We start from the raw sequence: 23,230 nt of genomic DNA on the forward strand, positions 1-23,230 counted from the left end.
CCCCAACTGAGGGCCGTGTCCGCGCCAGGCGGAGCGGAGGCCGCGGGCCCAGCGCCGAGGATGCTCATCAAGGAGTACCGCATCCTGCTGCCCATGAGCTTGGACGAGTACCAGGTGGCCCAGCTCTACATGATCCAGGTGAGGGCCAGAGAGGACACCGCAGCCAGAGCGCACAGGCTGGTCGCCATCCGGGCTCGGCACCTGGGGCCACCCGAGCTACCCGCCTGTGGCCTGGCAGGGCTCTGGATGTGCCCCTCCCGCCCCCATGTGCTCAGCCCACGCGCGCGTGACCCCCTTTAATCCTTAGAAGATCCGAGGGGGGCAAGGAAGGCCCCAAGCAAGGAGATGCAGGGAAGGCAAGAGGCAGAAGCGGGGAGGGGCTAGAGAGGGGCCAGGGTCCTTGCCGGGGCAAAGGTTAAGGAAATGAGAAGAGTGTCAGACCCCAAAGCTGGTGGGGGGATGGGGGGATGGGCAGGGATCCCCAAAGGGGTGACAGTGTCTGGGAAAGGAGCTGGGGCAGGTCTCAGGGAGGGGAGTGGGTCAAGTGGGGCTTCAGAGACTAACCCACAAGGGTAGCCCCCTGGGAGGATGCAGGAGATGGGGTTTGGGGTCTGGGACAGGGCCAGGGTCAGGTCCTCAGGTGGCACCCATCCTCTCATCACTGGCCCAGTTCTCCCTTCCCAACCCACTGGCCTCCATGTCACTACCGTCCCCCTCTGGGCCAAGCAGGGGCCTCTTTCTCGCCCAAGCCAGGCACTCAGGCCCACCCTGGCCCCTAGCCATGGCTCTTCCTGCATTAGCCTTCCAGGGTTGGGTCCTATCTCTTCTCAACCAGGTCTGCCCTGACCATCAGATTCAAACTGCCACATCTTCACCCTATAACAGCCCATAAACCCCAAACCCACTGGCGTGATGTGAGTTGATTTCGACTCACAGTGACCCTTTAGGACAGAGAACTGGCCCACAGGGTTCCCCGGGCTCTCATCTTGACTCTCTGTGGAAGTAGAGAGGCCTGTCCCCTGGGACAGGCCAATGGGTTCAGACCGCCAACCTTTCAGTGTAAAGTTTAACCCTGCCCAGTGCTTAACCGCTGCGCCACCAGCGTGCTTAGTTTGCCACACTGGCCCTGCTCGAATGAGAGTTGCACCACAGCTTAGATCTTTGTGGTGCTCTTTGATCTATCCCACTCAATATAATCCCCACATATAAACAAACACAACTCTGCCATCGAGTCAATATCCACTCATAGTGACCCTAAAGAACAGGGTCTGCCCTCATGGGTTTCCAAAGCTGTAACTCTTGATGGGAGTAGAAAGCCTCACCTGTCTTCCATGGAGCGGTTGGTGGTTTCGAACTGCTGTCCATACCCTTAGCAGCCCAACGCATAACCACTGTGCCACCAGGGCTCCTTCAGGGCGTGCAGTAGGTGCTCAGTACATGTTTACCTCCTATGGGGGACTGGATGGGGACTGTTATGATACTGACCTCCAGGAGCTGAGGGGGCCTCGTGAGGTTTCCGGGGGTTGGAAGGGCTGGGACGAGGCCCCTGAGAGCTGCGTGGAGGCCAGGCCGACCAAGGTGGGGGTCCCAGAGGCAGAGAGAGGAAGGCCTTTGCTCCCAGCTGGAGCCCCGTGTTCCTCTCTGCAGAAGAAGAGCCGAGAGGAATCAAGCGGTGAGGGCAGCGGCGTGGAGATTCTGGCCAACCGGCCCTACACAGATGGGCCCGGCGGCAGTGGACAGTACACGCACAAAGTGTACCACGTTGGCTCCCATATCCCTGGCTGGTTCCGGGCACTGCTCCCCAAGGCTGCCCTGCAGGTGGAGGAGGAATCCTGGAACGCGTATCCCTACACCCGAACCCGGTGAGAGCCCACTGAGAGGTGGGTGGGCGTGGGCCTGTGACCGCCTGGGGAGTGGCTCTGGCAGCCACAGCGGTGACCCTCCCCACCTGCCCCGTCTAGGTACACCTGCCCCTTCGTGGAGAAATTCTCCATTGAAATAGAGACCTATTACCTGCCTGATGGGGGTCAGCAGCCCAACGTCTTCAACCTGAGCGGGGTTGAGAGGCGTCAACGCATCCTAGGTGAGGCCTGGTTGGGGGTGGAGGGAGATGACCCTGGAGGCCACCTGCAGTCTCCATGCAGTCTCCCTTAGGGATGTCCCGGACTCTTCTCTGCCTTTGAGGGGCTGGCTGCTCTGTACCCAAGCACTAACTCAAGTGCCTGCTCTCCCACCCCTGCCCCCCCACCTCACCCCACAGACACCATTGACATCGTCCGGGATGCAGTGGGCCCAGGCGAGTACAAAGTGGAGGAGGACCCCCGTCTGTACCACTCTGTCAAGACGGGCCGGGGGCCGCTGGCTGACGACTGGGCTCGGACAGCGGCGCAGACGGGGCCCCTCATGTGCGCCTACAAGCTGTGCAAGGTGGAGTTTCGCTACTGGGGCATGCAGGCCAAGATTGAGCAGTTCATCCATGACGTGGGTGAGCACCTGCCGGGCCTCAGGGGACCCCCATGCAAAGAGCCCCCCCACCCCATTTCCCTGTGGTGTGGAAAGTTCTGAGCCAGAGGGAGGAATACAGCCTGGTCTGGGATTGGGGAGCTAGCTAGCCTGGAAATGCTGATCTCCGAGGTCCAGACCGGGAAGATCGAAAGACGCCATCACTCCAGAGTAGGGCAGGACTGAGTCTCAGCAACCCGGTGTCTAGGTGCCACCCTACCACCCCTGCTTGCCTCCAGGTCTGACCCCTGGGTTGGGGAGTCAAGAGCTCTGGGCTCTGTTCTAAATCCTGATCCCTGGGGATTGGCAAGTCATTCCCCATCGACCCTGCAGCGGAAGTTCCCGTTGTATGGACAATGCAGATAAAGAGAATTGGAACCACCCACGTTCGACCCCCACGCGATCCCATACGAATTTCTGATGTGTGTCCTGCGAGGACTCCCTAGGCGGCACAGAAGGTTAAATGAATGGCTCCTAACCCAAAGGTTAGCAGGTCAAGTCCAACCACAGCCACTTTGGAAGAAAGGCCTGAGGGTGATCTACTTCCGAACAATTCGATCGAGTTGACTCATCTCGGGACCCTGCAGGATTAGAAACTGTTCCGTAGGGTTTCCCAGACTGTTCCTCTGGACAGCAGCAGACAGCCTCTTCTGTCTCCTAGGGAGCAGCTGGTGGGTGTAAGCCCGCCGAACTAGCGGTTAGCATGGCGGTGCGTAACCTGCGGTGCCACCAGGGCTTTTTCAGAACCCCCTGCGGAGCACAGTCCTGTTCTGACCTCCATGGGGCCGTGAGTGGGAACGAGCACGGTGCAACCGGTTTCCTCTCTTCCTTCTGCAGTCTGCTGGGCATCCTTACTGTAATGCCTCGTGACTTTGTTCCTCTGCCTTAGATGAAGAGCTCCCAGGACAGGGCTCATCTTTCGCTGCGGCCTTCATGAAGTGCCAATTCTTCCATTAACTATTAACACCTTCATTAACCGGCAACAATTTCATTAACTGTTAAGGCCTTAATTAGCTGTGGACTCCTTGAGGAAGTTAGTGGTAGGAAGTCAGCTGACAGGACCGGCTGCTGGGGGGATGTAGTTGGGTCAGGGCTCAGAGCTGGGGTGCTCATAAGGGGAGAGAGGCACAGGGCTGGGAGGTAGGTGGGGCCGGCAGACAGCGGTCCCAGCTCCCACTCCTGTCCCTGCCCTACATGTGGGGCTCCCTGGGGTCTTCCAGGGGACCCTCGGGCTGATCCGGGGCACGGGCTCTGGGGCCTGCAGGTCTGCGCCGGGTGATGCTTCGAGCACACCGCCAGGCCTGGTGCTGGCAGGACGAGTGGACGGAGCTGAGCATGGCTGACATCCGGGCCCTGGAGGAGGAGACTGCCCGAATGCTGGCCCAGCGCATGGCCAAGTGCACCACGGGCAGTGAGGGGCCCGAGGCCCAGCCCCCCGGGAAGCCAGGCCCCGAGGTCCGGCCAGGGGCCAGCCTAGCCAGCACCCCCAACAGGCCGGAGGCTGCTGCCGGCCCGGACGCCTCGCCGGACACCAGCTTCGGCAAACAGTGGTCCTCGTCTTCCCGCTCCTCCTACTCATCCCAGCATGGAGGTGAGACTGGGGCCAGACGGCCGGGAGGAGGCACCCCCGCCGGCTTGGCTCCTCCTGAGCCTGTGGCCCCTGCAGGGGGTGTGTCCCCCCAGAGCCTGTCTGAGTGGCGCATGCAGAACATTGCCAGAGACTCCGAGAATAGCTCTGAGGAGGAGTTCTTTGATGCCCACGGTTAGCACCTGGGTCCTGGGGCAGGCGGTGGGGAGGAGGGGGCCCCCTGGGTAACGCCTCCCACAGTGACACAGTCCCTTGTCCCCTCAGAAGGCTTCTCGGACAGTGAAGAGGTCTTTCCCAAGGAGATGACCAAGTGGAATTCCAACGACTTCATCGACGCCTTCGCCTCTCCCACGGAGGCTGAGGGGGCTCCAGGTGAGCGCCCCCAAAAGGCAGGAGCAGCCCGGTCGCAGTGGGAGGGCTGGATTCTGCCCCTGGGACAAGGTCAGTCGGCAAATGCTGACTCACCTCTCCTGCGGTCTGGGGACTCAGGGAACAGCTCAGTCATAAAGTTAATGGGGTCCCCCAGAAGTCACTGTCACTGTGCCAATTCCGGCTCACAACAGCCCTACAGAACAGGGAAGAACTGTCCCTGTGAGTTTCTGAAACTGTAACTCCTATCGGGAGTAGAAAGCCTCATCTTTCTCCCTCAGAGCAGCTGGTGGGTTTGAACTGCTGACCTTGTGGTTAGCAGCCCAGCACATACCCCTATGACGTCACAGCCTAGAAAATCATTTGGGGTCGTTCTACTCAATCACGTGGATTGCTGTGGGTCAGAATCACCTTGACGGTGCCCAACAACCATGGGATGGCTCCAGGGATCCCTCAGAGGCACACATGGTCCCCACGTACTGGGGTACAACCTGAAGGTTGGCGGTTTGAACGCAACCAACGTTAGGATCACAGCCCATGGAGGAAACCACCTCTGTGTGACCTGCTCTGTGACACGGGGGGTCACCGTGAAGGGTGACCAGAGAGTGACCCTGAATGGGTGATGAGAGGATGGGTGGGCCGCATCTCAGGTGCAGGCAGGATGGAGGTGTTCCTTAGGCGTCTGGAAATCTTCAGTGATGGCTCAGCTGGGTGTCGAAGATTAGACTAGCGCGTCCAAAGGAACGCCTATGAAATGGGCCAATATCTGCAGTGTGCCCAATACGGTAGCCAGTGGGTTAAGCATTGGGGGGATAATGAAAGGTGGGCAGCCCAAGCGCATCAGCTGCCCTGCAGAAGGAAGGCAAGGTGGGCTGATTGCACCTGTGATGATTAGAAACCCTGCAGAGCTGTCAGCTCTGCAGGCCTGCTATGACTTGGAATCAACCTGATGGCCTAGCCAGATGCGGCTCTCGAGCACCCGAACTGTGGCCAGGCCCACAGGGAATTCGTTTAAAGCTTGGCAGCCACAGGTGACTCCTCACTCACTCACTCACTCACTGCCGCCAAACTGATGCCGGCTCATAGTGACCCCATAGGACAGGGTAGAGCTACCCTAGTGGGTTTCTGAGATTGTGACTCTTCATGGACGCCACATCTTTTTCCTGCAGGAGGTGGCTGACGGCTACCATATTGGATTGGGTGGGATTAGAAGTGTACCGAGCAAGCAAGATTTTGTGGGGCGAGGTCCCACCCTAACAGCAAACCCCACAGGAGCAAAGACCAGAACCAGGCCAGGGCAAGTCAGGCAGATACTAGAGCAGAGGTGCCCCAGGGCTCCCACAGTCCACCCTCACTGGCTCTCCCCTGCCCTGCAGACCCTGGAATGGAGGCCACTAAAGGCATGGAGGACGGGTCCCAAGGCGCCAGGGACTCAGAGGTGAGTCTGGCTGGTGCTGGTGGGCCGGCAGTGAGGCGTTCAGCTGCTAACAGAAAGGTTGGCTGTTTGAATTCACCCTTTGGCCCAGCGGCAGAAACCTGGTGATCAGCTCCCACATGGATGACCCCCTCGGAAACCCCACGGGGCAGTTCTACTCTGTCGCATGGAGTCGCTGTCTGTCCAAATCCTCTCCAGGGCCCTGGTTAGCTTAGCTAAATGCCTCCCCCAGCTGGGTTCTGTCGCCGCTGGCTGTCCTCTCTGACCCGTCTTGTGCCCACGGCACCCTGCAGGGCCCAGACGGAACCGGGGACCTGGGGGCTGAGGCCTGCTCGGTGCACGCCCTCTTCCTCATCCTACACAGCGGCAACATCCTAGACTCGGGCCCCGGGGATGCCAATTCCAAGCAGGCCGACGTGCAGACGCTCAGCGTGGCCTTCGAAGCTGTTACCCGCATCCACTTCCCGGAGGCCCTAGGCCATGTGGCGCTTCGCCTGGTGCCCTGCCCGGCCATCTGTGCTGCCGCCTATGCCCTCGTCTCCAAGTATTGGCCAGCAAGGGGATGGGCAGGGAACGCTTAGGGTCCCCAAGACGAGGACAGCCACCCAGTGGGGGGTGGGGGGTCCTAGGATCCTAGGGTGGGAGTGGGGGAGGAGGCTGGGAAGCCAGACACCTGAGCTCTTGGGCTACCTGGACCATCACTCACTTCTAGGCCAGAGACCCCGCCCTCCCCCCATCCCAGTGCTGCAGCACCCCACCAAGGCCCACAGACTTCCTAAGCAGACCACGAGGACCCAAGGGCAGTGGAGGGGCTGGAGGCTCCTCACCCATCTACCCCCTCCCCTTACAGCCTGAGCCCCTACAGCCATGACGGCGACAGCCTATCCCGCTCCCAGGACCACATCCCTCTGGCCGCCCTGCCCCTGCTGGCCACCTCGTCCTCTCGCTACCAGGGCGCCGTGGCCACTGTCATCACTCGCACCAACCAGGCCTACAGCGCCTTCCTGCGCTGCCCCGAGGGCACAGGCTTCTGCGGGCAGGTCAGGGGGAGGGGGAGCCCTGCTTGTCCTCTGTGGCAGCCCCTGGCCACAAGGCCCCTCTTGATGCCACCCCCACCCCACCCCATCCCCCGCCAGGTGGTGCTGATTGGAGATGGTGTTGGCGGAATCCTGGGCTTCGACGCGCTCTGCCACAGTGCCAACGCAGCCACGGGAAGCCGGAGCAGCAGCCGCCGAGGAAGCCTGGTCAGTGGGGGCTACTGCTCTCCCCAACTCCCCAGCCTTGCTCCTTTCTCACTGCCAGCTCAGAACCTGGTCCCCAGGCCTCCTGAGACTGCTTCGCTCACCCTGTTCCCTCTAGAACAACGAGCTGCTCTCCCCTGAGGTCGGCCCAGTGCGGGACCCCCTGGCAGATGGGGCAGACGGACTGGGCCGGGCTAGCCCAGAACCGTCGGCCCTGCCTGCCCAGCGCACCCCCGGCGACATGGCCAATCCTGAGCCTGAAGGGACCCAGAACAGGTGGCTTCCCTGCCCCATCAGCCCACCAGGCTCTCTTGATGGGAGCATGGACAGCCATACTGAGTGCCCCTCCCCACAGCCTGCAGGCCGGCCCCTCGGCCCCCTCCGGAGAGTCCTGGCGGACCAGTACAGCCTCCTGCCCCCCAGCTGCTGGCTCCGAGGTGTCAGACGGACCCACCAGTGCAGCCCGCCTGGACTTCAAGGTCTCCAGCTTCTTCCTCTTTGGCTCCCCACTGGGCCTGGTGCTGGCTCTGCGCAAAACTGTGATGCCCGCCTTAGAGGGTGAGCCCTGAGTATGGGCGGGGGGTGAGCCCCCTGCCAGGCCACATGCATCTGAGCTCCCATCTCAACCCCTCCCACCCCATCCCCACTATACAAACTGAATGGCCTGGTTAGCACAGGGCAAGGAACCCCAGTGACATAGTGGTTACATGTTCAGCTACGATCCATAGGTCAGTAGTTCAAAACCACTGGCTGCTGATGGAGCTTTCTACTCTCGTAAAGAGTTAAGGGTCTTGGACACCCACAAGAAACAGTTCTACCCTGTCCTACAGGATTGCTTTCATTCAGAATCGACTCGATGGCAATTGAGTGAATGTTGGGGAAACTGAGGCCCAGGGAGAGGGGAACTGCCAAGGCCGCTGCCCAGGGGAGCCTTTTGGGGGGGGGTGCTGCGGGAGACAGGGTCCTCCACGCCAGAACCACCCAGCCCATGAGGTCTGAGGAAGCCACGGCCAGAAGACCCCACTTCACATGGGACCCTAGTGGCCACCAGAAGGGGCATGTCAGGGTGCTACCCCCACGCCCACAGTGGATGTCTTTCTCTGTCTCCTGGGTTCCCAGTGGCCCAGATGCGCCCAGCCTGCAGGCAGATCTACAACCTCTTCCATGCCGCCGACCCCTGCGCCTCCCGTCTGGAGCCCCTGCTGGCCCCCAAGTTCCAGGCCATCGCCCCGCTGGCTGTTCCCCGCTACCAGAAGTTCCCCCTGGGAGACGGCTCCTCCCTGCTGCTGGGTATGCCCAACCAAGACAAGCAGGGAGGGCTGGGGCGCTCGTGCAGGGGCATGAGTGAGTTCCCACATCCGGAACATCGTGGTCAACACACCCAGGACTAGGGAGCCCTAGCCTGGCCCCTTAAGGGATCTGGATCCCTAGTTCCCTCTGGCATTCTATGTCCAGGAATGGGGTGCAGGGGCTGACTGAGCTAAAGAGAAAAGGCTGGGTGTCACTGATATGCGGTGCCTGATTATATGTCACTGTGCATGTGTACTGTGTGTGTGTTTCTGTCTATCTGTCTGGGAGACTGCTGTGTGTGTGTGGCTTCTGGGGACATGTTTGTGGCCCCTTGGGGGTGCTATGAGTGTTGCTCTGTGTGTGTGGCTGTTTGGGGTGCTACTGTATATATGTGATCGCAGGGTACTGTGGCTATTAGTGGGGCTCCTGTGGGTGTTGCATATGTGTGGCTGTTTGGGGGGCTGCTGTGTGTGTGTGGCTATTTGGAGGGGTTTCCTATAGGCATGGCTGTTCTGTGTGTTTATGGGGTGTGAAGCTGCTATGGGGGGCTTCTGTGCATGTACAGGGGTGTGCTGTTCCCAATTGCACTTGTGTAAATGCAGCTGGCTGCTGGGGTGAGCTACGAGGAGGCTGCTCTCCACCCCTCACCCCCTCACCCCCAGCCCTGACCGGGAGGAGGAAGGAGGTGGGAGGCAGGAGGGCAGCCTGGCCAGCCAGGGTGGGCCTGCTGAGCCTGCTCCCCTCCCCAGCTGAAACGCTGCAGACAAACTCCAGTCTGTTTCTGGAGGAGCTGGACATGATGGTACCCTCCACGCCCACCTCGGCCAGTGGTGCCTTCTGGAAGGGCAGTGAGTTGGGCACTGAGCCTCCTGCCCAGCCAGCTGCCCCCAGCACCACCAGTGAGGTGGTCAAGAGTAAGTCAGCTGGCCCAGCTGGGGCAGTGCTGTCTGTCGGGGTGGGGGCACTCCGGGGTCCCCACGCTGAGGGGCAGGAGGGGTGGGGCGCCCAGGCCGCAGCCCCTGCCTCACTGCCCGCGTGGCCGTGCAGTCCTGGAGCGCTGGTGGGGGACCAAGCGGATTGACTACTCGCTGTACTGCCCCGAGGCGCTCACGGCCTTCCCCACCATCACGCTGCCTCACCTCTTCCACGCCAGCTACTGGGAGTCGGCCGATGTAGTGGCCTTCATCCTGCGCCAGGTGAGCGGGCAGGAGGGTGGCTGGCTGGCTGGGGTGGGGGAAGGGGCGAGCGCGGGCAGCCCCAGCCCGGGTTCACGTGGCCGCGCCCCGACCCGCACAGGTGATCGAGAAGGAGAGACCCCAGTTGGCCGAGTGCGAGGAGCCGTCCATATACAGCCCGGCCTTCCCCAGGGAGAAGTGGCAGCGCAAACGCACGCAGGTCAAGATCCGGGTACGCGCTGCCTGCCCTGGCTTCCAGCACCAGGCCCTGCCCTTCCGGTCACTACCCACCACCTGCACGGGTGCCTTGTGACTAGACCTGGGTCCTTGGTCCTGAAAGCGGGGTGCATCTCCGCCCCATGCTGGTCAAGCCCCGCCCCTAACACCTGGCCCTGCCCCCAGGTCCCACACCTCCTGGCCAGGCCTTTCTTGGCCCCTGGACACACAGCCTCACCTTCTCCTCTCTACCTGCAGAATGTCACTTCCAACCACCGGGCAAACGACACGGTGGTGTGCGAGGGTCGCTCTCAGGTGCTGAATGGACGCTTCATGTATGGGCCCTTGGACGTAGTCACGCTCACGGGAGAGAAGGTCAGGGCCCTGCGGCCACCCCTGTAGGCCTGTCTGTCCCCATTGGCGCCACCACCTTGCCCCCGTCCATCTCCCATCCTGCTCAGCTCCTGTTCCGCAGGTTGCGCCCTGCCCAGCCCGACCCATGGTAGACACCCACCCTGAGTTGAGGGTAGCTGAAGCACCCTTGGCCCCACCCCCCAGGTGGACGTCTACGTCATGACGCAGCCGCTGTCCGGCAAGTGGATCCACTTCGGCACTGAGGTCACCAACAGCTCTGGCCGCCTGGCCTTCCCGGTACCCCCAGAGCGTGCCCTGGGTATCGGGGTCTACCCTGTGCGCATGGTGGTCAGGTGAGCGTGGGGCGAGGCTTGGGGGCGGGCCTCTGCTGTGGCCACGCCCTCGCTCACGCCCCAGTGGGCCACAGGGGTGACCACACATACGCCGAGTGCTGCTTGACGGTGGTGGCCCGCGGCACAGAGGCCGTGGTCTTCAGCATCGACGGCTCCTTCACCGCCAGCGTGTCCATCATGGGCAGCGACCCCAAGGTGCGCGCTGGCGCCGTGGATGTGGTCAGGTAAGAGCCGCCTGGTGTAGCCCCGGCCCGTGTGTAGCCCCGCCTGCCCCGCCTGACCGCCGCCTCGCCCGCAGGCACTGGCAGGATGCGGGCTACCTGATCGTGTACGTGACAGGCCGGCCGGACATGCAGAAGCACCGTGTGGTGGCCTGGCTGTCCCAGCACAACTTCCCCCACGGCGTGGTCTCCTTCTGTGATGGCCTCACCCACGACCCGCTGCGCCAGAAGGCCATGTTCTTACAGAACCTGCTGCAGGAGGTGCGAGGTAGAGGTGGAGGGGGCCCCCCCGAACCCGCCTGGCCAGCTCGAGGTGGCCCCGCCCTCTCTACTAGTCCCGCCCCAGACGTCTGCCCACAGGGAGACACCCCCACCCCCACGCCCCATTAGCTCCCATTCCCTCCCCCTGGCCCCGTCTCCCTGGGCTCTGACGACAGAGGTCACCTCTGGCCACAGGTAGAGCTGAACATCGTGGCTGGCTACGGGTCCCCCAAAGACGTGGCTGTGTACGCGGCGCTGGGCCTGCCTCCCAGCCAGACCTACATCGTGGGCCGGGCCGTGCGGAAGCTGCAGGCACAGTGCCAGGTGAGGGCCCTGGGAGCAGGGGAGGGGTCTGAGGCCACGACCCTGTGCCTCGGCCACACCTCAGGGGACCAGGTGTCTGTGCAGCTGGGAACTGAGAAGCAGCCCAACCGGTGGGGCATTAACTAGTGGGCTGGCTGCAGTGGCCGTCTGACCTCTCGGAGAAGGTCCCCTCTCCCAGGTAAGGGCCCCTGCCCTGCCTCCTCAGCTTGTCCCGAGAGCCAAATGGTTTAAGCCTTGGACGTTAGCTGCTCCTCAAGAAGGCGTCCCGTTAAAAGCCACAGGGCAGTTCCGGGTTCATAGGGTGGCTGTGGTCAGAAGTGGCTCAAGGCACTGGTCAGGGATGGCCACAGACTGAGTTGCTGTTAGCTACAAGCATGCACGCCCCCGTTTTACAGATGAGGAAACTGAGGCCCAGCAGTCAGAGCAGCTCGGAGCCCTGGCTCCCAGTCCCTGCCTCCGGTCCCACCCTGCCTCAGAAGCCGAGGGAGGTCAAGTGGGGGCAGCGGGTGAGCCCAAGGTCACTTGTCCCCTCACGCCTGCCCACTTTTGCCTGCAGTTCCTCTCTGATGGCTACGTGGCCCACCTGGGCCAACTGGAGGGAGGTTCCCACCCTCATGCCCCACCGGGACCCCCGAGGGCTGCCTTGGCCAAGAGCAGCTACGGCGTGGGCGCCCCGGTGGACTTCCTGCGCAAACAGAGCCAGCTGCTGCGTTCCCGGGGCCCCAGCCAGGCAGAGCGAGAGGGCCCGGGGACGCCACCCACCACCCTGGCTCGGGGCAAGGCCCGAAGCATCAGCCTGAAGATGGACAGCGAGGAGTGAGGCTGCCCTAGCCAGATAGGCTGCCCATTTATACCCCAGGGCCCGACGGACCAGGGCCTGGAGGCTGAGGGCTGTGGTCTCCAACCATGCCCTGCCCCGCCCCGCCCTGCCCGCCTGGCCCCTGCATCCATCTGTCCAGTCCATCAGTGTTACTCCCTTTCCGTGTGGGGGACCCGGCCTGGGGGGAGGGGGGGGGAGGGAGTGGGCGGGGCCCATTGCCTTCCCAGTGTGTGTCACCATTGAAAATAAACCCCCTGCATCCTGTGGTGTGCCCATCCACCTGCAACCCAGGCTGCCGAGTGCAACCAACAGCTCGTTGGGGACCCAGGGGGACAGAGGGACAGAGGGCTCAGGCTTCCAAGGTCGGATGTGCACTTCGCCATCACCCCTTGCCAAGAAGCCCAGGCCAGGGGAACAGTGGAGTCAGAGGGGAGCTGGGGGCTGCACTGGCCACTCAGGCACCAGCTCCCTCGCCCCAACCCAGGGCCTTGAATTAGCTCTTTCCTAGACCACGGCAGATACAGACACTGAGCCCATTTCCATTTTTCTACAAGTCTCCCTAAGAGTCACCTGGGCATCTCACTGAAAGGCAGGCCCTGGGCCCTGTGATTCAGGTGGTGATATGTCAAGTGGCCCCCTCCCAGGCCCCTCTCCCGCCACAGTGGAACTCAGCAGCCCTCCCTGCTGAGGGGGTCCTGCCCCACCGTTGTGTAATCCTGCCACCCCCTTCCTCCCTCAGCATACCTTCCTCCTCCCTAATGGCCTTGCCACAAGGCCCAGGCCCCAAGGCCACCTTCCAAATGCGCCCTACCCCCAGCCTTGGACCTCCCACAGCACCCATCCAGGGTACCTCTTCTCACCCCCACCCGCTCCCCAGCCAGGAGTCCTGCCTCTGTCCAGTGCCAGCTGTCCAGACCACTGTCCTCTGCTGCTCCATGCTTTGGGAGACAGCCTCGGGCAGGACCCCCACCTGACCCCGAAGTCCTCCCCAGTCTGGACCCCGGACCCCCACGTCACCCAAACACGCTACCTCTGCCCAGCGCTCTTCAGGACATAGCTCACATCCCTGGCCTGCTAGGAAACCTCCCCAGCCAGCCTAGCCACCTAGCTTGTGCCAGCTCTAGCTCCCCAGTCAGAACGGGGGGCTCCCCAGGAACCCCAACGCTGGCCGGCGAGACCCACTTCTTCGTCAGTAAAAAGCATCACTCTGGCCCTGACCGGGGAAACGGAGAGCTAGGACTAAAAGCCTGGCCCTTCGCCTGCCCGGCTGCCCCCGGCTCCCCCAGGGACCAGCCGGCAGACTGGGGGAGATAAATAAGGCCTTTATACAGAGAGGTGGGGGGCAGAGCTGGCGGAGGCAGCAGTGGACAGGCCGGGGACCTGTCAGTGGGAGAAGATGCCTCGGAAGCGGGCCTTCTCTTCCTTGTCCTTCTGCCGGAGCCGGGCTTCCAGGGCCCGCAGCTCCCGACTCACGACGGGCGCCAGGGCCGGGTCCAGCTCCAGCACTTTGGCGAAATCGGCCTGGGCCTCCTGGGCGTTCCACACGGCCGCGTGGGCCTTGCCGCGCTTGAAGTAGGCCTTGACGTTGTCTGCAGGGGGCAGTAGTGGCAGGAGGCGGCAGCCTGAGCAGGGAGTCAGCCACACTGAGCCCGGCACCAGGCACCCATGGAGAGCGTGCCCCCTCTGCCCTCCTCCCCCTTCCTCGGCCCGGCCCACGGCTGACCTTCGTACTTGTTGAGGATGGAGGAGCAGTGGTCCAGCACCTCGTAGTACTCCTCAGCCACCAGCTTGCACTGGCAGTAGTTGAGCAACAGCGGGGTGATCTGCTGGTCTAGCTCGATCCAGTCGGGGGACCCGGGCTGTTCCTGGGGGCCCAGGACGGGAGACGGGATTGAGTCCAGGGCCCCTGGGCCTCCTCTGCCCACCCACCCTGGCCTCCCGGCTGGCAGCACCTTCATCTGCAGGTTCTTGAGACAGGCGATGGCGTCGTAGTATTTGGCAGCGGCCTCCTTCACGTGCCCGTCCCGGTACAGCTGGTTGCCCTCCTGGTGGATGATGGGCACGGCTTTGGCCTTCTCCTCATCTGTCATGGCCCACGGGTCCTGCTGGTAGGCGCCGGGTTTCTCCACCTGCCGAGGTGCCGTCCAAGTCAGCACAGCAGCCCCTGGGGGCAGGGCCCCTCGTTCTCGAGCCAACCAGTCTGCTGACACGAGTTGACCAGCCCACACCTGCTATATTCCTGGCACTGGCCCACAGAGCTCTGGTGCCCTGGGAACAGCCCACTCCCACTGACGAGGGAACACCTCCGGCTGTGGCCTCAGATGAGGGCAGGGCCGTGAAGGTGGTAACCACACAGGTACGGACCAAGGGCCCAAGGGGAGAGGGCCGGCCTGCTGGGAGGCTGGCCCCTGGGTGGTCTGGCAGCTCTCACCGTCAGCATCTCGATGTGGAAGATGAGGGGCTGGGGGTTGTGCTGCAAGGCGTCGAGGTCGGCATGGCCCAGCGAGCTGTGCTCATGCATCTGGGCGATGCCACAGCAGTGCCGCTGCCCTTCCAGCGGGTCCTTGCCCGCCGCGATGTTGCGCAGACTCTTGGCCACCAGGGGGTACAGGACCACGTGCTGCAGGGGGACAAGGGGGTACCAGGGCTGTGTCGCTGTGGGCTGGTGGCTGACCGCCAGCCAGAAGCCCAGCCCACTTCCCCATCACTGCCTGAACAGGACTCTGAGGCCCAGAGAGGAACATCCAGGGCCCAGGGCCCCTTCCGGGAAGCCCCCAACACGACTGTGGAGGAGACACCCAAGCTGAGTGCCAGGGAGACCAAGCCTCTTCAGAAGCTGCCAGCTTCTGCCAACAAAGCATGCGAGTACCAACCCCATGCTCTCTACATCCAGACATACACACTCACACACTCATGTTCTCAGACGTTCTTTTATGTGCACATACTCGTGCACACATTCTCACATGCATCCATGTACACTTACACACAAGCACACACATCCTCACTCACATCCTTACAAATACACACGTGCTCACACATGTTATGTGCTCACACTCGTGCAAACTCATTCTCACATGCATTCATGTACACTTGCACGCAAGCACACACATCCTCACTCACACATTCTTACACACAAATACACATGTGCTCATACTCATGCACACACTCACATCCTCACACATGTATCCATGTACACTCGTACACAAGCACACATTCTCACTCACATTCTTACACACATGCTCATACAGGTTCTTAAACGTGCTCATACTCGTGCACACACATTCACACACATGCATCTATGTATACTCACACACAAGCACACACATCCTCACTCACACATTCTTACATACATGGTCACACATGCTCCTACACACACGTGCTCATGCACACTCACAAACTCTTACACAAAGCTGCTCGTGTGCATTCTTACACACATGTGCTCACACTCATGCACACACACTTCTTAGACCAAGTCTATCAGACGTGGAGTTATACACCATGAGTTCACACTCCTGCGCCAACACTCACGTACTCACCCTATCACACTCAATGCTGCAGACACCTGGCAGGTAGCACCCAGGTCAAAAGACCCAGGGTTACATGACCACGAAGAAAACGAAATCGACATGCCCGCGGAATGAATGCAGCACCACGGGCAATGCCACACCGAGCCCCCCAGCGGGACTTCACAGAGTCCGCTCAGAACCAGAGTTCCTCCAGGTTTGCCTCTGAGCCCACCCTATAAGGTTCCGCCCCAAGGCTGACCCTGTAAAAGGTTCTGTACACGCAGCAAAGAACGTGCCTTTGTCAGAAGCCAGCAAGCCGAGGGCAGTGACGACAGCAAAGGAGCAGCGGACCACGATGACGGGCAAAAACGGCCATCTGGAGCTTCACCAAGACCCCAGACTGTGGTTTCCACCCAGCCCTCACCTCTGTACAAGCACAGGGCGCTAGGCCCTGCGCGCGGGGCTGCCGCCCTGTTCTGCCTTAGCCTGGCTGCACCCAGGCAAGAAAGAAACTTTGCTGTTGGCAACCAACATAACACAACACACTCCTAAGAGTGCGTCACGCTCCTACCATCCTCCTGTCTCCCCGTCCTTATGAAACCACTGAGTCAGTCCTGACTCCTAAGACCCGACCTAGGGTTTCCAAGGCTGCAAATCGTTACAGGGGCAGACAGCCTCCTCTTTCTCCCAAGGAGCAGCTGGTGAGTTTGAACTGCCAACCTTGTAGTCAGTGGTCCACCACTTACCGGGCAGTACCACCAGGGCCCCTGCCCGTGTCCTTTCTGGCCTGAAGAATTTCCACCTCCCCGTCCCGCCCCCTCACCTCTCCGGAACACAGTCCACAAACTGCGCTCTTTGCCTTAACGGGGCACCTCCACATTCTGTTCTGCATTGGACCCAGGGCACCGGGGGTGGGCTAGGCTATGGCCTTCCTCTTGAGACAGCCACTGGGGTTGGGGGCCCACCCCCACCCCACCCCCGCAGTAAGCCCATGCCCCACCGCGCTCAGCCCGGGAATTCAGGAGCTGACCAGGTGCTCAGCTCTCTGCCACGCACACAGCAGACCTTTCCTGAGTTTGCTGGGGGCACACAGAGGTCAGCCAGGCCAGGCCTGCCCTGCAGTGGCTCAGAGCCAGGGAGAGAATGAGGGGTTGCGGGACCAACAGGAGGGACCATGAATTTAGGCCAAGAAAGAGGATGGGGAGGAATGGCGAGGGGTAGAGGACTTAGGGAAGCACAGCAGGGGCCGGCAACAAGCAGGGTGGGCGTGAGGGCAGCTGTACCTGCACTGAGGGTGAATGCTGACTGCAGTCTGGCTAACAGACAGAAGAGGGCAGAAGAGAGGCCAGATGCCAGCGTGCAGGGGAGGGCGGGGCACAGACCTTGACATCGCAGAGGAACTGGGCGATCTCTCCCGGGCGCATGGTGCACACAATGGTCTCCCACACGGGCAGCTTGAACTTCTTGCCGATGATCAGCTCCATGGGCTTGCCGCAGGCCCGGCTGTCATCCAGCACGGTGCCCTCCTGGTCACTGTGCAGCGTCCGGTAGTGGAAGGTGGCCTGTGGACCACACACAGACTCAGCAGGGCCCTAGCCTGCCTTGCAGACGGCCCGAGAGCTCCACCTGAGCTGATGCCTGGCACCACCCTCCGGAAGGAAGCCCAGGAATAGAAAGCAGCCCGGTTCACCTGGTCAGCGAGGGGGCAGCTAAGGCTCGACCCCAAGCACGTACCTCCTCGCAGTCCTTCAGCAAGCCACTCCTAGGCACAAAGCCCTCATAGTGATCCCCCAGGGAGGGTTTCAAAGCCATAACCTTAATGGAAACTGCCTTTCTCCAATGGAACGGCTGGTGGGTTTGAACTGCTGACCTGTTGGTTACCAGCCATGTTCTGACGCTCTTGTGCCACCAGGGCCCCTTGGCCAGGATACAGCAGTGAAAACACAAAGCAACAAAATCAGACCCAAACCCTTGTCTTTAAGGAGTTGCTTGGCCCTGGAGGCTCGGGCCATCGTCTGGAGGATACACACACAGAGACAATGGTCCACACCCGCCTTTGGCAAGCGGAGGCTGAAGTCTCAGATGCTCGCTAGCAGCCACCTAAGGTGAAAATAGCAGTCTCTCCCTGTCCAGAGGAAAGAAGAAATTCGAAAGCCACGTGGAAGCAATGCGTCCCATGGACGGATGGACCACACGGACATCCGTCTCCACAGCCTGAGGCCAGAAGAATTAGATGGTGCCCGGCCACCACTGCCAACGGCTCTGAAAGGGATTCCATTAGATTAGAAGGCCCTGGATACCGTGTGTGCATGTGTGTGTGTGTTGGGGTGGGGGGTGGGGGGTGGGGGGGAGACAGGAATGTGGACCAGAAGTCAGAATCATAACAGAGACCAGGCTTACTGGTCAGGTAGTCTGGTAGCCCTCCCTGGGACTGTGGCCCTTGTCGCCTTTCGGGTCTAGAACTGACCTGGTCCTTGTGTTACTGTAGTATAATCAGCCAGGGACAGTCACTAGGGCAGCACTGACCCTAGGGCAGAGGGTCGAGAAAGGAGGAGACATGGCAACAGGAAACGCTAGGAGGATGGCAATGGCAGGGGGAGGGGGGGGATACAAGCATGTTAGTGAACGTGACACTCCTGATTTGCTCCGTCAACCATCACCTCCAGCACAATAAAAAGCTCGTTTTTAAAAAAAGGCTTTGTCCTCACGGAGTTCACGTTCTGCATGGAACAAGGTCGTGGACAAGGTCAGGTGGGACTCAGAGCCAGGGGTCTGTGGGACAGGGGATTACTTCCCCGGGACCTTCCACCCAGGGTCCTGTCACTCCCACAGGGACGACACAAGTGAGCGGTTGGGGTCGGAGAGCTTGCTAACAATACGAGTAAGGAACACGACGCCCGTGGGACTGAGCTCGTGCAAGTGAGGCACCTGAGGAACCCTAATGAGGGGATTCCACCACGTGTCTGTCTGCCGCGTCTGTCTCTCCAGGTGGCTCACGTGCCTGTCGCTGTGATGCCGGATGCTAGGGCAGTGCTATTTCCGATGCCGGCAGGGTCACCCACTGTGGACAGCTTTCAGCAGCGCTTCCAGAGTAAGAACAGACTATGAAGGAGGAGTGACCTGTCCACTGCAGAGGAATCAGCCACTGGCACTGGAACGTTGTCAGATAGTGAAAACCTCAGGGGGGGCATCAGAGCCTCGATAAGATGGATTGACACCCCCAATAAATAGATTAAAAAAAATACAAAATGTTTTTAAGTGTTAAAAAAAAAAAAAAGAAGGATTGGCACAGTGGCTGCAATAAGGGGCTCAACATGATGACATGGGGAGGCTGACAATGAGAGGGCACTGGTCGGTGTGACATCCCTCTAGGCTTAAAATGAGCCACCCCAGGAGTTGAAGGGGGACAATGATGACCACCCAAAGGGACAGGACTGGAGCGCACCCTTTGGACCTGGGATCCCTGCGCTGTGAGCCTCTAGACTAAGGAGAGGGGAGGAAGGTGTGACAGGCAGAGAAATGGCCGCAGCAGAACCAGTAGGCAGCACAGTGGCCTTCCTGTCCTGTAGAGCGAGAGGCAGGAGCACCTTTGGGCAGGAGGCATGCTGGCAGAGTGGGTGCCTCTTGGCACGTATTGGCAGAATTAGAGCTCTGTAAAACTTGCCTAAGCAGAACGAAGGCCAGACTAATCCAAAAGACCCAGGGCCAGAGAGGGACTGGCCTGTGGGCACTTCTAGAGAACCAGCAGCTCCTAACCCAAGATCAGAATCCAGTCATTTCTGACCCTGTTACTTCCCCGGTGCCTAATGCCACCGCGGGTCTGCCGGCCCATCATGCTGTGGTGGCACCGATGTTGCTGTGATGCTGGCAGCTTTGCCACTGGTATGTCAAGCACCAGCAGGCCTACGCACGGTGGACGGTTTTCCGTGGAGCTTCCAGACTAACACAGACTAGGAAGATGACCCACGTCTGCATAAAAAGGAGCCACTGAGCACCTTCTGAAGAGCACCGAACACTGACCTAGTGCCAGACGAGGGACTCCTCTGAGGCACCGAAAATAGGACTGGGCAAGAGCTGCCGTCTCAGAGCGGAGGCGACCTGGAGGGCGTGGACGGAGGAGAGCTGGCAGAACCTTCGCGCGCTGATGGGGCGGCTGCAAACACTCGCTCATAATACAAACACGCAGAGTGTAAAGCACGCATCTAGGAAAACCGCCATCTAAACGTGAAGTGGACGATCTGAAGACCGCTGCTGTAAGCATTACTCTTACTGTGAGATGCCCTGAGCCAGTTCCCACCGAGAACCACCCTGTGTGCAACGGAGCCTGCTCAGCCCTGGGCCACCGCTCCACGGCGGTCCTGTCTGCGCCCACTGTTGCAGCCACTAAGCCAATCCACCCGGTCGAGAGCCTTCCTCTTCTTTGCCGCCCCTGCCCCGCACCAAGCAGGATGTCCTTCAGAGACTGGTCTCTCCTGACAACGTGCCCAGCGCAGGTGAGACACAGTCGCACCGCCCTTGCCTCTGAGGCGCATTCTGGTTGCGCTTCTTCCCGGTCAAAGGTGTTTGTCCGCAGGACCTTCACGATGTTGGGCCCAGCCCCAGTTCAAATTATAAGCGCGAGTCAGCTGAAACGGGTGCGGATTTAGCCATTTTGAACCAGACAACCGTAAAGTCTTCAATGGCAGGAATGTCCAGTTGAAGAGGAATGGCATTCATCGTGAAAAAGAACATTTCCAAAAATATCCTTAAGTACGTTATCGGTAATAAGACAATATCCCCCATCCCTACAAGGAAGAGCAGTTAACACAACTGTGATTCAAATTTATAGACCCACCACTGATGACGATGACAAGGAATTTGACGATTTTCACCAACTTCTGCAGCCCGAAATTGATCACACGTGCAATCAAGAGAAGCTGGTGTTGTAGGAGGAAAGAGAAATTACTCTGAGAAGCCCAGGACAGGATTTGAAGGACCACGGATTTATTCACTGCAAATAACTGCTTTCAACTTCTGTCAGATGGACCACACGGGAATCAAACCGATGGCATCTGCAGGAAGAGACTGTGGAGAAGGTCAACATCACCAGTCAAAACAAGGCCGGAGGCCCGCTGCAGAGCAGGCCACCAAGGGCTCATTGGCAATTTCAAGGTAAAGATGAAGAAAATGAAAACAGATCCCTAAGAGCCGCAATAGGACCTGGAGTAGACCCCGCCTGAATTCAGAGATAGGAACAGAGTTGATGCACTAATGACCAAAGACCTCACAAGTCGGGGCTGGGGGGGTGTGGGGGGTGGGGGGGTGGCATCAAGAACGTCACACATGGAGAGAGCAAAGGGCATTCAAACAACAGGAGAGAAAGAAAAGATCAAAGTGGCTGTCAGGAGAGACTATTAAATGAAGACTAACTATGGCAAACAGGACGGCGGGCAAGGTAACGAGCTAATCAGAAGATTTCAATGAGCGGCTCAAGAAGACAGAGTAGGGTATTAAAGGAAACGTGCAAAGGTCTGGGGTTAGAAACCCAAACGTGAGAACGAGCTCGGCAGTCATCCAACTGAAAGAACGGAAGGAAAGTGTCAGGCCTCGAGTTGCAATGTTGAAGGATTCTATGGGCAAAAAACACTGAATGCTGCAGGAAGCATCCAGAGGAGGAGGCCGCACACAGCCGCTGCACCAAAATGCACAAGCCGACATTTCATCCTTTCGGGAGACGGCATGCGACGAAGAACCAAGAGTCACGAGAAAGAAGTCCAAGCTGCACTGACTGAGGACACTGGTGAAAAACAGGGCTCCAGAAACCGATGGAACCCTAATTGAGACACTTCAACAAATCGATGCAGCAGTGGAGGGACGCACACATCTAGGCCAAGAAACCTGGACGACAGCTGCCTGGCCAAACGACTGAAAGAGATTCCTGCCCATTCCAAAGGTCAACCCACAGAAGACAGGAATTATTGGCCGCTAGCGTTAACATGGCACACATAAATTTGCTGGTGATCGCCCAGCAGTGCATGAACTGGCAGCAGCCAGAAATACAAGCTGGATTCGGAAGGGGGTGCGGCACGAGGTTTATGCCTGCTGACATCCGCTGCCTCTTGGCTGGAAGCACAGACGACCAGAAAGATGTTGACCTGTGTTGCACTGAGGACGCAAAGGCATTCTACTGTGTCGATCATGAGTAGTCATGGATAGCCTTGTAAGGAATAGGAATTGCAGAACAACTTCATTGTGCTCATGCAGAACCAATAAAGAGATTAAGAGGCATTTGTCCAAACAGAACAAGGGGAGCCTGTGTGGTTTACAATCAGAAGAGGTGTGTGCCCGGGCTGTGTCCTGTCACGATATGTAATGGGGCTGCACACGGACGGAGTCAGTAAGCTGGGACACTGGACTGCATGAAGAGGAGGGCATGGGGCCGGAAGAAGTCTCACAGGCATCCTGTGCTATGCAGGCGACAGCACTCTGCTCGCTGGAAGTGCAGAGGGCTTGAAGCGCTTACTGATAAGGACAAAGAAGACAGCCTTCCGGAGGGGCCACTCCTCAATCGAAAGAAAATAAAACTCCCCACAATGGGTCGAGTTGGCAATATAAGTAGAGGGGGGGAAAATGGAGTTGTCAAGAGCTTCATTCTGCTTGGATTTAAAATCCACATCCATGGAAGCAGCAGCCAGGAAGCCAAATCTGGGGCAAAAGACTTCTTTAAAGGGCTCAAAAGCAACCCCGTCCGTCCCGTTGAAGACACGGGCGGACCTGACTCACGCCCCGGTCATTTTGATGGGAAAGCTGGGCAATGAACAAGGCAGACGGAACTGCTGATACACTTGACCTCGGGTTGGCGGAGAACACGGAACAGACCAAGGACTTGTAGAGAAGAACCAGTCTGCCTGGGAAGAAGTCCAGCAGGAATACTCCTTCGACGTGAGGCATGACAAGACGGCAGCGCATACTCTGGACACGCCATCCACAGCACCGATCCTTGGAAAGGACATCAGGCATGGGTAAAGCAGCTGGTCAGCAAACTAGAGGAAGACCCTCAAATTGGTGGGCCGCAACAGGGGTTGTTAATAACGGGCTCACACGGAACAGCAGCTGCGAGGCTGGCACAGGACCGAGCAGTGTTTTTTCCATCGTTCATATAGGGTCACCGAATCAGAACCGGCTTGACGGCACCTAATAACAACACTCCCTGACCAACCCCAGAATCGCGTGGACTTGCTGGGAGCTCCATGCGATCACTGCAGCGAATGACTGGTCCCGCAGAGGGGGTGGGAGTACTGTGAGAGGATGTCCTCACTGGTGACAGAGACAGGAAAGCTGGAGGGTGGAAGCGTGCTGACCTTTGCCTCTAAGAATTCAACAGCCTGAGGCTGTTGATTTCGACTTTCCTTCCCCTTTGGGAAGTTAGAGACCAGGCCACCCAGCCACTCTTACGGGGTCAAACCACAAACTACAGCAGGGTGAGGGCAGTGGGGAGGGATGGGCTGTGGTGGGAGGGCAGGTTCACACAGCCTTCAGGGAAGCAGAGACCTGAGGAAAGAAGGATCCAGGCTGTGTGTGTGTGTGTGTGTGTGT

General features: G+C 59.6%; 2 protein-coding genes across 3 annotated transcripts in view; one reads left to right on the forward strand and one right to left on the reverse strand.

Annotated features, from left to right (window-relative positions):
• PITPNM1 (phosphatidylinositol transfer protein membrane associated 1) overlaps positions 1-12,352 on the forward strand; it is a 13,981-nt gene extending 1,629 nt beyond the window's left edge. The window contains exons 2-24 of the mRNA XM_004713583.4: positions 29-138; positions 1,648-1,862; positions 1,962-2,083; positions 2,261-2,485; positions 3,767-4,093; positions 4,169-4,264; positions 4,355-4,462; positions 5,836-5,897; positions 6,188-6,438; positions 6,745-6,934; positions 7,031-7,138; positions 7,254-7,411; positions 7,491-7,693; positions 8,255-8,425; positions 9,175-9,339; positions 9,473-9,621; positions 9,722-9,832; positions 10,075-10,191; positions 10,375-10,523; positions 10,598-10,747; positions 10,822-11,005; positions 11,201-11,329; positions 11,886-12,352. Coding sequence (XP_004713640.1) covers positions 61-138; positions 1,648-1,862; positions 1,962-2,083; positions 2,261-2,485; positions 3,767-4,093; positions 4,169-4,264; positions 4,355-4,462; positions 5,836-5,897; positions 6,188-6,438; positions 6,745-6,934; positions 7,031-7,138; positions 7,254-7,411; positions 7,491-7,693; positions 8,255-8,425; positions 9,175-9,339; positions 9,473-9,621; positions 9,722-9,832; positions 10,075-10,191; positions 10,375-10,523; positions 10,598-10,747; positions 10,822-11,005; positions 11,201-11,329; positions 11,886-12,149 — 3,732 coding nt within the window. The 5' untranslated portion in view covers positions 29-60 and the 3' untranslated portion in view covers positions 12,150-12,352. The remainder of the gene's footprint in view (positions 1-28; positions 139-1,647; positions 1,863-1,961; positions 2,084-2,260; positions 2,486-3,766; positions 4,094-4,168; positions 4,265-4,354; positions 4,463-5,835; positions 5,898-6,187; positions 6,439-6,744; positions 6,935-7,030; positions 7,139-7,253; positions 7,412-7,490; positions 7,694-8,254; positions 8,426-9,174; positions 9,340-9,472; positions 9,622-9,721; positions 9,833-10,074; positions 10,192-10,374; positions 10,524-10,597; positions 10,748-10,821; positions 11,006-11,200; positions 11,330-11,885) is intronic.
• Positions 12,353-13,456: 1,104 nt separating this feature from the next.
• Positions 13,457-23,230, reverse strand: part of LOC101653502 (aryl hydrocarbon receptor interacting protein) — a 12,306-nt gene continuing 2,532 nt past the window's right edge. Inside the window, exons 2-6 of one of the 2 annotated variants that reach the window (XM_045297255.1) lie at positions 17,038-17,217; positions 14,581-14,769; positions 14,102-14,278; positions 13,873-14,014; positions 13,457-13,771 (exon numbers count right to left, since the gene is read on the reverse strand). In XM_045297255.1, coding sequence (XP_045153190.1) covers positions 13,533-13,771; positions 13,873-14,014; positions 14,102-14,278; positions 14,581-14,769; positions 17,038-17,217 — 927 coding nt within the window. In that variant the 3' untranslated portion in view covers positions 13,457-13,532. The remainder of the gene's footprint in view (positions 13,772-13,872; positions 14,015-14,101; positions 14,279-14,580; positions 14,770-17,037; positions 17,218-23,230) is intronic. The other variant, XM_004713582.4, reaches the window with a different exon arrangement.

The sequence above is a fragment of the Echinops telfairi genome, unplaced genomic scaffold (genome assembly GCF_000313985.2).
Source record: "Echinops telfairi isolate 266 unplaced genomic scaffold, ASM31398v2 ScPeMD7_7417;HRSCAF=8455, whole genome shotgun sequence".
Classification (NCBI taxonomy): domain Eukaryota; kingdom Metazoa; phylum Chordata; class Mammalia; order Afrosoricida; family Tenrecidae; genus Echinops; species Echinops telfairi.